Here is an 18,238-nt window from a genome sequence, read left to right as displayed (position 1 = left end):
AATTCATACGAAACGAATCGCACATCTACTACCAACCCCCAGTGACCATGACTGTCAGCCTGCGAGCTGGAAAATCTCTGAGAGGGTGAGATCTGAGAGCGCCATTGTATGTTTACCAATGGACATGGAAATACCGCCCCCCCCCCCAAATCTCACCCAATCCCAGCACCGCATGTGCTCCTCCCATCTCGATGGTGGCAGCCATTCACAGCGTGCCATAAGGTTTGTACCGGACCAGCAACTGAATATCAGATTTGTATCTGTCGCTCGGAGGAAGTCTCACCCCCATCATTCAAACAAATATTGTCCGACATCTACAAAGACAAGTCCAAGTTTTATTTTATAAAAAAAAATATAGAAAAATATTTAATAACATACAAATAATACAAAACATGGGTGGAGTCTGTACACGGGGGAATATTCAGTGTGGGGCGGAGTCTGTACACGGGGGAATATTCAGTGTGGGGCGGAGTCTGTACACGAGGGAATATTCAGTGTGGGGCGGAGTCTGTACACGAGGGAATATTCAGTGTGGGGCGGAGTCTGTACACGGGGGAATATTCAGTGTGGGGTGGAGTCTGTACACGGGGGAATATTCAGTGTGGGGCGGAGTCTGTACACGGGGGAATATTCAGTGTGGGGCGGAGTCTGTACACGAGGGAATATTCAGTGTGGGGCGGAGTCTGTACACGAGGGAATATTCAGTGTGGGGCGGAGTCTGTACACGGGGGAATATTCAGTGTGGGGCGGAGTCTGTACACGAGGGAATATTCAGTGTGGGGCGGAGTCTGTACACGGGGGAATATTCAGTGTGGGGCGGAGTCTGTACACGGGGGAATATTCAGTGTGGGGCGGAGTCTGTACACAGGGGAATATTCAGTGTGGGGCGGAGTCTGTACACGAGGAAATATTCAGTGTAGGGCGGAGACTGTACATGGAGCATATTCAGTGTGGGGCGGAGTCTGTACACGGGGGAATATTCAGTGTGGGGCGGAGTCTGTACATGAGGAAATATTCAGTGAGGGGCGGAGTCTGTACACGGGGAAATATTCAGTGTGGGGCGGAGACTGTACATGGGGCATATTCAGTGTGGGGCGGAGTCTGTACACGAGGGCATATTCAGTGTGGGGCGGAGTCTGTACACGGAGGCATACCCTGTTATGGGGCGGAGTCTGTACACTGGGCATATTCAGCACTGGGGTAATGGTGTACAGTGGAGGGCGGAGTCTGTAGATGGGGCGATGGCGTACAGTGGGAGTGGAGTCTGTCGAATGGGTGGAGTCTGTACACGGGGCATATTCAGCACTGGGGTGATGGTGTACAGTGAAGGGCGGAGTCTGTAGATGGGGCGATGGCGTACAGTGGGAGTGGAGTCTGTCGAATGGGTGGAGTCTGTACACGGGGCATATTCAGCACTGGGGCGATGGTGTACAGTGGAGGGCGGAGTCTGTAGATGGGGCGATGGTGTACAGTGGAGGGCGGAGTCTGTAGATGGGGCGATGGTGTACAGTGGAGGGCGGAGTCTGTAGATGGGGCGATGGTGTACAGTGGAGGGCGGAGTCTGTAGATGGGGCGATGGTGTACAGTGGAGGGCGGAGTCTGTAGATGGGGCGATGGTGTACAGTGGAGGGCGGAGTCTGTAGATGGGGCGATGGTGTACAGTGGAGGGCGGAGTCTGTAGATGGGGCGATGGTGTACAGTGGAGGGCGGAGTCTGTAGATGGGGCGATGGTGTACAGTGGAGGGCGGAGTCTGTAGATGGGGCGATGGTGTACAGTGGAGGGCGGAGTCTGTAGATAAGGCGATGGTGTACAGTGGAGGGCGGAGTCTGTAGATGGGGTGATGGTGTACAGTGGAGGGCGGAGTCTGTAGATGGGGCGATGGTGTACAGTGAAGGGCGGAGTCTATAGATGGGGCGATGGTGTACAGTGAAGGGCGGAGTCTATAGATGGGGCGATGGTGTACAGTGGAGGGCGGAGTCTACAGATGGGGCAATGGTGTACAGTGAAGGGCGGAGTCTACAGATGGGGCAATGGTGTACAGTGGAGGGCGGAGTCTATAGATGGGGCAATGGTGTACAGTGGAGGGCGGAGTCTATAGATGGGGCGATGGTGTACAGTGGAGGGCGGAGTGTGTAGAATGGGCGGAGTTCAGCATGGTGTACAGTGCAGGGGGTGATTGAAGAGTCCAATGAATGCTCTCCATAGATGACCTTCAGCTGACCCATCCGGCGGTGTCCTGGTGGTCTGGCGCCCCACAGAGTGTAACATGTAACAGGGTGGAGATCATTCAATGAGCGTCATGATGTATGATATGAGGACCACCAGCAACGGCAGAAGCATCAACCCCCCAACAAACAGCACAATGCTCAGCACTGCGAATCTCCGCGACCTCCGAGCCAGGACCACATAATTCTTCCCATCAACTTCCCGCTCCGCCTGTCAGAGAGAAGACAATATGTACCCAGATCCATCTTATCGCAAACAAAGATGATGGGGGTAGTGAAAGCAGAGGATGATGGGAGTGGATGGGGGAGGCAGAGGATGATGGGAGTGGATGGTGAGGCAGAGGATGATGGGAGTGGATGAGGGAAGCAGAGGATGATGGGAGTGGATGGGTGAAGCAGAGGATGATGGGAGTGGATGAGGGGAGCAGAGGATGATGGGAGTGGATGAGGGAGGCAGAGGATGATGGGAGTGGATGAGGGAGGCAGAGGATGATGGGAGTGGATGAAGGAAGCAGAGGATGATGGGAGTGGATGAGGGAAGCAGAGGATGATGGGAGTGGATGAGGGAAGCAGAGGATGATAGGAGTGGATGAGGGAAGCAGAGGATGATGGGAGTGGATGAGGGAAGCAGAGGATGATGGGAGTGGATGAAGGAAGCAGAGGATGATGGGAGTGGATGGGTGAAGCAGAGGATGATAGGAGTGGATGAAGGAAGCAGAGGATGATGGGAGTGGATGAGGGAAGCAGAGGATGATGGGAGTGGATGAGGGAAGCAGAGGATGATAGGAGTGGATGAGGGAAGCAGAGGATGATGGGAGTGGATGAGGGAAGCAGAGGATGATGGGAGTGGATGAGGGAAGCAGAGGATGATGGTAGTGGATGGGTGAAGCAGAGGATGATGGGAGTGGATGAAGGAAGCAGAGGATGATGGGAGTGGGTGGGTGAAGCAGAGGATAATGGTAGTGGATGGGTGAAGCAGAGGATGATGGGAGTGGATGAGGGAGGCAGAGGATGATGGGAGTGGATGAGGGAAGCAGAGGATGATAGGAGTGGATGAGGGAAGCAGAGGATGATGGGAGTGGATGAGGGAAGCAGAGGATGATGGGAGTGGATGAGGGAAGCAGAGGATGATGGTAGTGGATGGGTGAAGCAGAGGATGATGGGAGTGGATGAAGGAAGCAGAGGATGATGGGAGTGGATGAGGGAAGCAGAGGATGATGGGAGTGGGTGGGTGAAGCAGAGGATAATGGTAGTGGATGGGTGAAGCAGAGGATGATGGGAGTGGATGAGGGAAGCAGAGGATGATAGGAGTGGATGAGGGAAGCAGAGGATGATGGGAGTGGATGGGGGAGGCAGAGGATGATGGGAGTGGATGGTGAGGCAGAGGATGATGGGAGTGGATGAGGGAAGCAGAGGATGATGGGAGTGGATGGGTGAAGCAGAGGATGATGGGAGTGGATGAGGGAAGCAGAGGATGATGGGAGTGGATGGGTGAAGCAGAGGATGATGGGAGTGGATGGGTGAAGCAGAGGATGATGGGAGTGGATGGGTGAAGCAGAGGATGATGGGAGTGGATGGGGGAGGCAGAGGATGATGGGAGTGGATGGTGAGGCAGAGGATGATGGGAGTGGATGAGGGAAGCAGAGGATGATGGGAGTGGATGGGTGAAGCAGAGGATGATGGGAGTGGATGAGGGGAGCAGAGGATGATGGGAGTGGATGGTGAGGCAGAGGATGATGGGAGTGGATGAGGGAAGCAGAGGATGATGGGAGTGGATGAGGGAGGCAGAGGATGATGGGAGTGGATGAGGGAGGCAGAGGATGATGGGAGTGGATGAAGGAAGCAGAGGATGATGGGAGTGGATGAGGGAAGCAGAGGATGATGGGAGTGGATGAGGGAAGCAGAGGATGATGGGAGTGGATGAGGGAAGCAGAGGATGATGGGAGTGGATGAAGGAAGCAGAGGATGATGGGAGTGGATGGGTGAAGCAGAGGATGATAGGAGTGGATGAAGGAAGCAGAGGATGATGGGAGTGGATGAGGGAAGCAGAGGATGATGGGAGTGGGTGGGTGAAGCAGAGGATAATGGTAGTGGATGGGTGAAGCAGAGGATGATGGGAGTGGATGAGGGAGGCAGAGGATGATGGGAGTGGATGAGGGAGGCAGAGGATGATGGGAGTGGATGAGGGAAGCAGAGGATGATGGGAGTGGATGAGGGAAGCAGAGGATGATGGGAGTGGATGAGGGAAGCAGAGGATGATGGTAGTGGATGGGTGAAGCAGAGGATGATGGGAGTGGATGAAGGAAGCAGAGGATGATGGGAGTGGATGAGGGAAGCAGAGGATGATGGGAGTGGGTGGGTGAAGCAGAGGATAATGGTAGTGGATGGGTGAAGCAGAGGATGATGGGAGTGGATGAGGGAAGCAGAGGATGATAGGAGTGGATGAGGGAAGCAGAGGATGATGGGAGTGGATGAGGGAAGCAGAGGATGATGGGAGTGGATGAGGGAAGCAGAGGATGATGGGAGTGGATGAGGGAAGCAGAGGATGATGGGAGTGGATGAGGGAGGCAGAGGATGATGGGAGTGGATGAGGGAGGCAGAGGATGATGGGAGTGGATGGGTGAAGCAGAGGATGATGGGAGTGGATGGGTGAAGCAGAGGATGGTGGTAGTGGATGGGTGAAGCAGAGGATGATGGGAGTGGATGGGTGAAGCAGAGGATGATGGGAGTGGATGAAGGAAGCAGAGGATGATGGGAGTGGATGAGGGAAGCAGAGGATGATGGGAGTGGATGGGTGAAGCAGAGGATGATGGGAGTGGATGAGGGAAGCAGAGGATGATGGGAGTGGATGGTGAGGCAGAGGATAATGGGAGTGGATGGGGAGGATGATGGGAGTGGATGGGTGAAGCAGAGGATGATGGGAGTGGATGAGGGAAGCAGAGGATGATGGGAGTGGATGGTGAGGCAGAGGATAATGGGAGTGGATGGGGAGGATGATGGGAGTGGGTGGGGGGAGCAGAAGATAATGGGAGTGGATGGGGGAAGCAGAGGATGATGGGAGTGGATGAGGGAGGCAGAGGATGATGGGAGTGGATGGAGAGACAGAAGATGAGGGGAGTGGAGGAGGGAAGCAGAGGATGATGGGAGTGGATGGGTGAAGCAGAGGATGATGGGAGTGGATGGATGAAGCAGAGGATGATGGGAGTGGATGGGTGAAGCAGAGGATGATAGGAGTGGATGAGGGAAGCAGAGGATGATGGGAGTGGATGGGTGAAGCAGAGGATGATAGGAGTGGATGAGGGAAGCAGAGGATGATGGGAGTGGATGAGGGAAGCAGAGGATGATAGGAGTGGATGAGGGAAGCAGAGGATGATGGGAGTGGATGAGGGAAGCAGAGGATGATGGTAGTGGATGGGTGAAGCAGAGGATGATGGGAGTGGATGAGGGAAGCAGAGGATGATGGGAGTGGATGAGGGAAGCAGAGGATGATGGGAGTGGATGGGTGAAGCAGAGGATGATGGGAGTGGATGAGGGAGGCAGAGGATGATGGGAGTGGATGAGGGAAGCAGAGGATGATAGGAGTGGATGAGGGAAGCAGAGGATGATGGGAGTGGATGAGGAAGGCAGAGGATGATGGGAGTGGATGAGGAAGGCAGAGGATGATGGGAGTGGATGAGGGAAGCAGAGGATGATGGGAGTGGATGAGGAAGGCAGAGGATGATGGGAGTGGATGAGGGAAGCAGAGGATGATGGGAGTGGATGAGGGAAGCAGAGGATGATGGGAGTGGATGAGGGAAGCAGAGGATGATGGGAGTGGATGAGGGAAGCAGAGGATGATGGGAGTGGATGAGGGAGGCAGAGGATGATGGGAGTGGATGGGTGAAGCAGAGGATGATGGTAGTGGATGGGTGAAACAGAGGATGATGGGAGTGGATGAGGGAAGCAGAGGATGATGGGAGTGGATGGGTGAAGCAGAGGATGATGGGAGTGGATGAGGGAGGCAGAGGATGATGGGAGTGGATGAGGGAAGCAGAGGATGATGGGAGTGGATGAGGGAAGCAGAGGATGATGGGAGTGGATGAGGGAAGCAGAGGATGATGGGAGTGGATGAGGGAAGCAGAGGATGATGGGAGTGGATGAGGGAAGCAGAGGATGATGGTAGTGGATGGGTGAAGCAGAGGATGATGGGAGTGGATGAAGGAAGCAGAGGATGATGGGAGTGGATGAGGGAAGCAGAGGATGATGGGAGTGGGTGGGTGAAGCAGAGGATAATGGTAGTGGATGGGTGAAGCAGAGGATGATGGGAGTGGATGAGGGAAGCAGAGGATGATGGGAGTGGATGAGGGAAGCAGAGGATGATGGGAGTGGATGAGGGAAGCAGAGGATGATGGGAGTGGATGAGGGAGGCAGAGGATGATGGGAGTGGATGAGGGAAGCAGAGGATGATAGGAGTGGATGAGGGAAGCAGAGGATGATGGGAGTGGATGAGGGAGGCAGAGGATGATGGGAGTGGATGAGGGAAGCAGAGGATGATGGGAGTGGATGAGGGAAGCAGAGGATGATGGGAGTGGATGAGGGAAGCAGAGGATGATGGGAGTGGATGAGGGAAGCAGAGGATGATGGGAGTGGATGAGGGAGGCAGAGGATGATGGGAGTGGATGGGTGAAGCAGAGGATGATGGGAGTGGATGGGTGAAGCAGAGGATGATGGGAGTGGATGAGGGAAGCAGAGGATGATGGGAGTGGATGGGTGAAGCAGAGGATGATGGGAGTGGATGGGTGAAGCAGAGGATGATGGGAGTGGATGAGGGAAGCAGAGGATGATGGGAGTGGATGGTGAGGCAGAGGATAATGGGAGTGGATGGGGGAAGCAGAGGATGATGGGAGTGGATGAGGGAAGCAGAGGATGATGGGAGTGGATGGTGAGGCAGAGGATAATGGGAGTGGATGGGGAGGATGATGGGAGTGGGTGGGGGAAGCAGAGGATGATGGGAGTGGATGAGGGGAGCAGAAGATGATGGGAGTGGATGGGGGAAGCAGAGGATGATGGGAGTGGATGAGGGAGGCAGAGGATGATGGGAGTGGATGGAGAGACAGAAGATGATGGGAGTGGAGGAGGGAAGCAGAGGATGATGGGAGTGGATGGGGAGGCAGAGGATGATGGGAGTGGATGGGTGAAGCAGAGGATGATGGGAGTGGATAGGTGAAGCAGAGGATGATGGGAGTGGATGGGTGAAGCAGAGGATGATGGGAGTGGATGGGTGAAGCAGAGGATGATGGGAGTGGATGGGGAGGCAGAGGATAATGGGAGTGGATGGGGAGGATGATGGGAGTGGGTAGGGGATGCAGAGGATGGTGGATGGAGGAAGCAGAGGATGATGGGAGTGGATGAGGGGAGCAGAGGATGATGGGAGTGGATGAGGGAGGCAGAGGATGATGGGAGTGGATGGAGAGACAGAAGATGATGGGAGTGAAGGAGGGAAGCAGAGGATGATGGGAGTGGATGGGGAGGCAGAGGATGATGGGAGTGGATGGGGAGGCAGAGGATGATGGGAGTGGATGGGTGAAGCAAAGGATGATGGGAGTGGATGGGTGAAGCAGAGGATGATAGGAGTGGATGGTGAGGCAGAGGATAATGGGAGTGGATGGGGAGGATGATGGGAGTGGGTGGGGGATGCAGAGGATGGTGGATGGAGGAAGCAGAGGATGATGGGAGTGGATGAGGGGAGCAGAGGATGATGGGAGTGGAGGAGGGAAGCAGAGGATGATGGGAGTGAAGGAGGGAAGCAGAGGATGATGGGAGTGGATGGGGAGGCAGAGGATGATGGGAGTGGATGAGGGAAGCAGAGGATGATGGGAGTGGATGGGGGAGGCAGAGGATGATGGGAGTGGAGGAGGGAAGCAGAGGATGATGGGAGTGGAGAAGGGAAGCAGAGGATGATGGGAGTGGATGGGGAGGCAGCGGATGATGGGAGTGGATGAGGGGAGCAGAGGATGATGGGAGTGGATGGGGGAGGCAGAGGATGATGGGAGTGGATGGGGGAGGCAGAGGATGATGGGAGTGGAGGAGAGAGGCAGAGGATGATGGGAGTGGAGGAGGGAAGCAGAAGATGATGGGAGTGGATGGGGAGGCAGAGGATGATGGGAGTGGATGAGGGAGGCAGAGGATGATGGGAGTAGATGAGAGAGGCAGAGGATGATGGGAGTGGATTGGGAAGCAGAGGATGATGGGAATGGATGGGGAGGCAGAGGATGATGGGAGTGGATGGGGAGGCAGAGGATGATGGGAGTGGATGGGGAGGTAGAGGATGATGGGAGTGGATGAAGGAGGCAGAGGATGATGGGAGTGGATGGAGAGACAGAAGATGATGGGAGTGGAGGAGGGAAGCAGAGGATGATGGGAGTGGATAGGGAGGCATAGGATGATGGGAGTGGATGGGTGAAGCAAAGGATGATGGGAGTGGATGGGTGAAGCAGAGGATGATGGGAGTGGATGGGTGAAGCAGAGGATGATAGGAGTGGATGAGGGAAGCAGAGGATGATGGGAGTGGATGGTGAGGCAGAGGATAATGGGAGTGGTTGGGGAGGATGATGGGAGTGGGTGGGGGATGCAGAGAATGGTGGATGGAGGAAGCAGAGGATGATGGGAGTGGATGAGGGGAGCAGAGGATGATGGGAGTGGATGAGGGAAGCAGAGGATGATGGGAGTGGAGGAGGGAAGCAGAGGATGATGGGAGTGGAGGAGGGAAGCAGAGGATGATGGGAGTGGATGGGGGAGGCAGAGGATGATGGGAGTGGATGGGGGAGGCAGAGGATGATGGGAGTGGATGGGGGAGGCAGAGGATGATGGGAGTGGAGGAGAGAGGCAGAGGATGATGGGAGTGGATGGGGAAGCAGAGGATGATGGGAGTGGATGAGGGAGGCAGAGGATGATGGGAGTGGATGAGGGAGGCAGAGGATGATGGGAGTGGATGAGAGAGGCAGAGGATGATGGAAGTGGAGGAGTTAAGCAGAGGATGATGGGAGTGGATGGGGAGGCAGAGGATGATGGGAGTGGATGGGGGAGGCAGAGGATGATGGCAGAGGAGGATGGGAGTGGATGAGGGAGGCAAAGGATGATGGGAGTGGATGAGAGAGGCAGAGGATGATGGGAGTGGAGGAGTTAAGCAGAGGATTATGGGAGTGGATGGGGAGGCAGAGGATGATGGGAGTGGATGGGGAGGCAGAGGATGATGGGAGTGGATGAGGGAAGCAGAAGATTATGGGAGTGGATGAGGGAAGCAGAGGATGATGGGAGTGGATGAGGGAAGCAGAGGATGATGGGAGTGGATGGGGAGGCAGAGGATGATGGGAGTGGATGGAGAGGCAGAGGATGATGGGAGTGGATTGGGAAGCAGAAGATGATGGTAAAAGATGGGTGAGGCGAGGGATGATGGGAGTGGATGGGGAAGCAGAGGATGATGGGAGTGGATGGGAAAGCAGAGGATGATGGGAGTGGATGGGGAAGCAGAAGATGATGGTAAAAGATGGGTGAGGCAGAGGATGATGGGACTCACCCGCAGAGCCAGGAGTAAGGCTTTGATGCCCACACAGGAGATGCCGCACACAATACTCATAATGGCCAGTCTTCGAAGGCTGCAGGATGGAGATGACCGGCGTTGGTTCTTGTCGATGAGTACTTCCTGCAATGAGCCATTCTGGATATTTCGGTCTGCGGGGTTTGGATGTTCCTGAAGGGAGAAGATAAGAGAAGGATGAGATGGATTTATGGTGGAGCGTCAGATGTCTCGGGTCAATCTGGAGAGCCAGTTGTCTGAAAGTAGAAGTCACTTTTCTAGTTTTGGATGGAATTTGGAATATCAAATTCTGAGCCATGGGGGTTATTTCTCTCACTTCCTGTTCCTGGAGATCCATGAAGAACACAAACAGGTGACACCAACAATCAGATCGATTTCAAGGAGCGTATCAGAGAGCTCCTCCAATCACACCCGTCTGTGTCACCCCCAGCAACCAATAAGATTCAGGCTTTCATTACTGCCTGTCACTGAGGTTTGACTGATAAAGACAAATGTTTCTATGCATTTTTCTAAGTAGAAGATCACGCGGAAGGTCTCTGTCGGAGGTCACGTCGCGAGTAACGTCTCTGTCGGGGGTCACGTCGCGAGTAACGTCTCTGTCGGGGGGTCACGTCGCGCGTAACGTCTCTGTCGGGGGGTCACGTCGCGCGTAACGTCTCTGTCGGGGGGTCACGTCGCGCGTAACGTCTCTGTCGGGGGTCACATCGCGCGTAACGTCTCTGTCGGGGGGTCAAGTCGCACGTAACGTCTCTGTCGGGGGGGTCAAGTCGCGCGTAACGTCTCTGTCGGGGGGTCAAGTCGCGCGTAACGTTTCTGTCGGGGGTCACGTCGTGCGTAACGTCTCTGTCGGGGGTCACGTCGCGCGTAACGTCTCTGTCGGGGGTCAAGTCGCGCGTAACGTTTCTGTCGGAGTTCACGTCGCGCGTAACGTCTCTGTCGGGGGTCACGTCACGCGTAACGTCTCTGTCGGAGGTCACGTCGCGCGTAACGTCTCTGTCGGAGGTCACGTCGCGCGTAACGTCTCTGTCGGAGGTCACGTCGCGCGTAACGTCTCTGTCGGAGGTCATGTGCGGTCCTGAGAGGGCAAATGAAAGTTTTCCAGCACAATAGCATTAGGGACTGACTGGTCCCACTTACCTTCATCTCTAGTATGTTCAACTTTCCCTCTGCTTGAGACTCAATGGCTGATGACATTATTCCCAAATTCTTTTCATCAGAGGACAAGTACAGATTGTAGTCTGTGTGTGCGCAGTCCTCGTAGAGGTTGTAGAGTCCCTCCTGTATGGTCCTCGGTGTATACAGTCCCTACAGGGCAATCCCTTTTTATATAGTTCTAAGTTTAGGGAACTTGGAGTATACAGTCCTGCGAGTGCAGCTCCTATTATATAGTCCTTGGTGTGTATAGTCCTGAGGGTAGGGTCCCCGGTGTGTACCGTCCTATATGGAGTCTTGTAGGATCTTCTGCTGGCACTCCTATGTGTGTTGAGGCTCTCGGTCCCCTCTGTACATTGTAGATGGTGTGACGCAGGCGGAGAGGAATGTCATACCTGCAGTAGGTGTGGATTCTCTGGCTGTGACTCACAGAGTTCAGAATGTCAGGACATTCCTCAAACTTCCCAGCCTGTAGAGTGGGTGGAAGTGATACCAGAGTCTCCGTGCTGGGACACACATAAGTGAGGACACTCCCGCTACGTCTACAATTGTATCTAGGGACTTTCCAGTGGGGATTCTGGCAGTTCACTCACTGTCCACACCAGTGATAGTGAATGTATGAGATATAGGAGACCTCAACTGTCCACACCAGTGATAGTGAATGTATGAGATATAGGAGGCCTCAACCGTCCACACCAGTGATAGTGAATGTATGAGATATAGGGGGGCCTCAACTGTCCACACCAGTGAAAGTGAATGTATGAGATATAGGAGGCCTCAACTGTCCACACCAGTGAAAGTGAATGTATGAGATATAGGAGGCCTCAACCGTCCACACCAGTGAAAGTGAATGTATGAGATATAGGAGGCCTCAACCGTCCACACCAGTGAAAGTGAATGTATGAGATATAGGAGGCCTCAACCGTCCACACCAGTGAAAGTGAATGTATGAGATATAGGAGACCTCAACTGTCCACACCAGTGATAGTGAATGTATGAGATATAGGAGACCTCAACTGTCCACACCAGTGATAGTGAATGTATGAGATATAGGAGGCCTCAACCGTCCACACCAGTGATAGTGAATGTATGAGATATAGGAGGCCTCAACCGTCCACACCAGTGATAGTGAATGTATGAGATATAGGAGACCTCAACTGTCCACACCAGTGATAGTGAATGTATGAGATATAGGAGACCTCAACTGTCCACACCAGTGATAGTGAATGTATGAGATATAGGAGGCCTCAACTGTCCACACCAGTGATAGTGAATGTATGAGATATAGGAGACCTCAACTGTCCACACCAGTGATAGTGAATGTATGAGATATAGGAGACCTCAACTGTCCACACCAGTGATAGTGAATGTATGAGATATAGGGGGCCTCCACCTTCCACATCAGTGATAGTGAATGTATGAGATATAGGAGACCTCAACTGTCCACACCAGTGATAGTGAATGTATGAGATATAGGGGGCCTCCACCTTCCACATCAGTGATAGTGAATGTATGAGATATAGGAGGCCTCGGCCGTCCACACCAGTGATAGTGAATGTATGAGATATAGGAGGCCTCAACTGTCCACACCAGTGATAGTGAATGTATGAGATATAGGAGACCTCAACTGTCCACACCAGTGATAGTGAATGTATGAGATATAGGAGGCCTCGGCCGTCCACACTAGTGATTGTATGAGATATAGGAGGCCTCAACTGTCCACACCAGTGATAGTGAATGTATGAGATATAGGAGGCCTTGACTGTCCACACCAGTGATAGTGAATGTATGAGATATAGGAGACCTTAACCGTCCACACCAGTGATAGTGAATGTATGAGATATAGGGGGCCTCAACCGTCCACACCAGTGATAGTGAATGTATGAGATATAGGAGGCCTCAACCATCCACACCAGTGATAGTGAATGTATGAGATATAGGAGACATTGACCGTCCACACCAGTGATAGTGAATGTATGAGATATAGGAGGCCTCAACCGTCCACACCAGTGATAGTGAATGTATGAGATATAGGAGGCCTCGACCGTCCACACCAGTGATAGTGAATGTATGAGATATAGGAGACCTCGACCGTCCACACCAGTGATAGTGAATGTATGAGATATAGGAGACCTCGACCGTCCACACCAGTGATAGTGAATGTATGAGATATAGGAGACCTCAACCTTCCACACCAGTGATAGTGAATGTATGAGATATAGGAGACCTCAACCGTCCACACCAGTGCTAGTGAATGTATGAGATATAGGAGACCTCAACTGTCCACACCAGTGCTAGTGAATGTATGAGCTATAGGGGGCCTCGACCGTCCACACCAGTGATAGTGATTGTATGAGATATAGGAGGCCTCGACCGTCCACACCAGTGATAGTGAATGTATGAGATATAGAAGGCCTCAACTGTCCACACCGGTGATAGTGAATGTATGAGATATAGGAGACCTCAACTGTCCACACCAGTGATAGTGAATGTATGAGATATAGGAGGCCTCGACCGTCCACACCAGTGATAGTGAATGTATGTGATATAGGAGACATTGACCGTCCACGCCAGTGATAGTGAATGTATGAGATATAGGAGGCCTCAACCGTCCACACCAGTGATAGTGAATGTATGAGATATAGGGGGCCTCAACCGTCCACACCGGTGATAGTGAATGTATGAGATATAGAAGGCCTCAACTGTCCACACCGGTGATAGTGAATGTATGAGATATAGGGGGCCTCAACTATCCACACCAGTGATAGTGAATGTATGAGATATAGGGGGCCTCAACTGTCCACACCAGTGATAGTGAATGAATGAGATATAGGAGACCTCAACTGTCCACACTGGTGATAGTGAATGTATGAGATATAGAAGGCCTCAACTGTCCACACCAGTGATAGTGAATGTATGAGATATAGGAGGCCTCAACCGTCCACACCAGTGATAGTGAATGTATGAGATATAGGGGGCCTCAACCTTCCACATCAGTGATAGTGAATGTATGAGATATAGGAGGCCTCAACTGTCTACACCAGTGATAGTGAATGTATGAGATATAGGAGGCCTCAACTGTCCACACGAGTAAAAATCGGTGTATGAGATATAGGAGGCCTCAACCATCCACACCAGTGATAGTGAATGTATGAGATATAGGAGGCCTCAACCGTCCACACCAGTGATAGTGAATGTATGAGATATAGGGGGCCTCAACCTTCCACATCAGTGATAGTGAATGTATGAGATATAGGAGGCCTCAACCGTCCACACCAGTGATAGTGAATGTATGAGATATAGGAGACATTGACCGTCCACACCAGTGATAGTGAATGTATGAGATATAGGAGGCCTCGACCGTCCACACCAGTGATAGTGAATGTATGAGATATAGGAGGCCTCGACCGTCCACACCAGTGATAGTGAATGTATGAGATATAGGAGACCTCGACCGTCCACACCAGTGATAGTGAATGTATGAGATATAGGAGACCTCGACCGTCCACACCAGTGCTAGTGAATGTATGAGATATAGGAGACCTCAACTGTCCACACCAGTGCTAGTGAATGTATGAGCTATAGGGGGCCTCGACCGTCCACACCAGTGATAGTGATTGTATGAGATATAGGAGGCCTCGACCGTCCACACCAGTGATAGTGAATGTATGAGCTATAGGGGGCCTCAACCGTCCACACCAGTGATAGTGAATGTATGAGATATAGAAGGCCTCAACTGTCCACACCGGTGATAGTGAATGTATGAGATATAGGAGACCTCAACTGTCCACACCAGTGATAGTGAATGTATGAGATATAGGAGGCCTCGACCGTCCACACCAGTGATAGTGAATGTATGTGATATAGGAGACATTGACCGTCCACGCCAGTGATAGTGAATGTATGAGATATAGGAGGCCTCAACCGTCCACACCAGTGATAGTGAATGTATGAGATATAGGGGGCCTCAACCGTCCACACCGGTGATAGTGAATGTATGAGATATAGGTATGAGATATAGAAGGCCTCAACTGTCCACACCGGTGATAGTGAATGTATGAGATATAGGGGGCCTCAACTATCCACACCAGTGATAGTGAATGTATGAGATATAGGGGGCCTCAACTGTCCACACCAGTGATAGTGAATGAATGAGATATAGGAGACCTCAACTGTCCACACTGGTGATAGTGAATGTATGAGATATAGAAGGCCTCAACTGTCCACACCAGTGATAGTGAATGTATGAGATATAGGAGGCCTCAACCGTCCACACCAGTGATAGTGAATGTATGAGATATAGGGGGCCTCAACCTTCCACATCAGTGATAGTGAATGTATGAGATATAGGAGACCTCAACCGTCCACACCAGTGATAGTGAATGTATGAGATATAGGAGGCCTCAACCGTCCACACCAGTGATAGTGAATGTATGAGATATAGGGGGCCTCAACCTTCCACATCAGTGATAGTGAATGTATGAGATATAGGAGACCTCAACCTTCCACACCAGTGATAGTGAATGTATGAGATATAGGGGGCCTCAACCTTCCACATCAGTGATAGTGAATGTATGAGATATAGGAGACCTCAACCTTCCACACCAGTGATAGTGAATGTATGAGATATAGGAGGCCTCAACTGTCCACACCAGTGATAGTGAATGTATGAGATATAGGAGGCCTCAACTGTCCACACGAGTAAAAATCGGTGTATGAGATATAGGAGGCCTCAACCATCCACACCAGTGATAGTGAATGTATGAGATATAGGAGGCCTCAACCGTCCACACCAGTGATAGTGAATGTATGAGATATAGGGGGCCTCAACCTTCCACATCAGTGATAGTGAATGTATGAGATATAGGAGGCCTCAACCATCCACACCAGTGATAGTGAATGTATGAGATATAGGAGGCCTCAACCGTCCACACCAGTGATAGTGAATGTATGAGATATAGGAGGCCTCAACTGTCCACACGAGTAAAAATCGGTGTATGAGATAGAGGGAGCCTCAATTTTCACCCCTGATGTCACCAAGGGGCCACACATAATATTCAGCATATGTAAAGGTCTGTGTCAATGGCCTTTTGTTCGCTTCAAGGGAGTTTTGCATTTCCAGTTTTCCTTGGAAGTGTCTTAAATAGATGCCATTGATACAAGCTCAAACAAGACACAAGACAGGTCAGTGACAACATGCTGTGTTGGTTGGTGACTGAAAACTGCCTGGGCACAGAGTACATGAGTCTGCCAGAGAACACTATCATTATGAGTCAATGTGCCCACTCTTGGCTGCTGGGGTCCAAGGGCCACACAAGTACCAAATGGCTTCAGGTTTGGCACCAGAGGTCACCACAGCCTGGACACACACAGAACCCCTCAGAGGGGATTTATATAGGGATTGCACAAATAGTGTCATCTCAGCAGTCATCAGTAGAAGAGATGAGACCTCCAACCCCCACAATAGACCGGAGAAGAAGAAGGAGTCATCACCAGGACGGAGGGGTCACCAGTCTGAGTCCTCCACCATAGACTCCCCACATTTTGCCACCTTATCACCCCTTGTGCACAACTGGGTCAGACTTCCACAGGGCACCATTAGAGGAAACATTCGTCTTCCTGACTTAGACGTCTGCAATAAAGATTTCAGGTAAAACAGGTTCTGTGGAATTTCTAACAATTGTTTGATGAAAACGCACCTTGGTTTTCTGTGGCGCAGCCCAACGTGGCTTGGAGACGATACTGCTCAGCATTGGAGATAGAACCTGGATCCGTTGCTTCATCCATTTCCCGTCTTCCATCCATTTCCCAGGAGTCAGTATGGACCCCCATCTCCAATCTGATGCTCTTGTTTGCTTCCTCCATGGCTTTTTCTTTAGTATTAGGGAGCTTAGGGGTGTCCGGTATTTAAATCCAAGTAAATGGGCTCCTCTTCCCCATTTCTGGTAATTGGGGCGCCATTGTTCAGACCTGCATTTGTTCACCATCTCTGGAGTAGTCATGAGCTATATTGCCAGGAACACTGAGTGTCTCACACACGGGGCTGTGGACTTTGTATATCCAACCTCTCCAAAGGGAGCTGCTGGGATATTTCTAGGGAGGGGGAAGGGTGGGGGTGAGTGAGGGTCTCTGGGGCTGTTCTGTGTATTTAAGTCACACAATGACTCTCTCTCTTAAGCCTGGTACACATGATCAGATTGTTGGCCAACCAAGCGTCTGACTTTTGTCAAAAGAGCGTGTGCCTGGATCTTGTCTTAAATAACAAGAAAGAACTGCTGCGCCAACTCAAATATAGAAAGCAGCCAACGCTAACAATTAGACAAATTGTGTATAGAAATAAAAAGCAAAAAGTGTAGCGCTATATTCAAATGAAATCACATCTAAAATGTGAAGGTGATACCGGAGGGGTCTATACATAGGCCACCTCTACATAAAAAATGTGAGTGATTATAACAATAGCAGATAAGTAAATATCTACAAGTCATATAAAAGGGTCTCATTAAAGACTCTTGTGAACTCTTGAGAACTGTTTAACCAATATAATCAATCAACAGTGAAGTGTTATTAACACACAAAAAAATGCTGCCACATGAAAAAAGCCCCAAGAAGAACATAAAACTCAAATCTTATGTTTTATCCCTATAAACCTCTGGGGACATATTCACATATAACCATACGTGAAAAGATAACATAAAAACAGAGTGATCAAAAAGATGGCCGATAAATAAATAAATGGACTCAAAAGTCTCTGGGGGTTAACAATTCTTTAATCGTGGAGGTGATTCAAAGACTTGTATTCATATCTCACACGGCTATATACATGTTAAGCCCAGGATGGATCTTCATCCTGAATTCTTGTTTTCAACTGGTGGGGATGAAAATAAAATGCCCTTACCAGAAAAGATGGACTCGCTGGCCGTTGGCGGTAAGTCACACAGGCTTTTACCGTCTGGGCAGTAGGGTTAATGATGCCTCCAATGCTGGAAGGGTACCTAGGAGCACTAAGGTCATGAAGCTCTTCCCGGTACCCTTCCAGCAATGGATTTTCATCCCCACCAGTTGAAAACAAGAATTCAGGATGAAGATCCATCCTGGGCTTAACATGTATATAGCCGTGTGAGATATGAATACAAGTCTTTGAATCACCTCCACGATTAAAGAACTGTTAACCCCCAGAGACTTTTGAGTCCATTTATTTATATCGGCCATCTTTGGATCACTTTGTATTTATGTTATCTTTTCACGTATGGTTATATGTGAATATGTCCCCAGAGGTTTATAGGG

At 51.2% G+C, this 18,238-nt stretch overlaps 1 protein-coding gene across 1 annotated transcript; it reads right to left on the bottom strand.

The window, feature by feature from the left end:
• Nucleotides 1-315: 315 nt before the first annotated feature.
• TMEM265 (transmembrane protein 265) lies at nucleotides 316-11,472 on the bottom strand. The gene is made up of 3 exons (XM_073635278.1): nucleotides 10,940-11,472; nucleotides 9,782-9,955; nucleotides 316-2,437 (listed from the first exon to the last, which is right to left on the bottom strand). The coding sequence occupies exons 1-3, from the start codon at nucleotides 10,994-10,996 to the stop codon at nucleotides 2,285-2,287; spliced, it is 384 nt and encodes a 127-aa protein (XP_073491379.1). The 5' UTR covers nucleotides 10,997-11,472; the 3' UTR covers nucleotides 316-2,284.
• Nucleotides 11,473-18,238: the final 6,766 nt, after the last annotated feature.

This window comes from Aquarana catesbeiana, linkage group LG06 (genome assembly GCF_042186555.1).
Source record: "Aquarana catesbeiana isolate 2022-GZ linkage group LG06, ASM4218655v1, whole genome shotgun sequence".
In the NCBI taxonomy this organism is placed as follows: Eukaryota; Metazoa; Chordata; class Amphibia; order Anura; family Ranidae; genus Aquarana; species Aquarana catesbeiana.
This window is presented reverse-complemented; position numbering and strand designations above follow the sequence as displayed.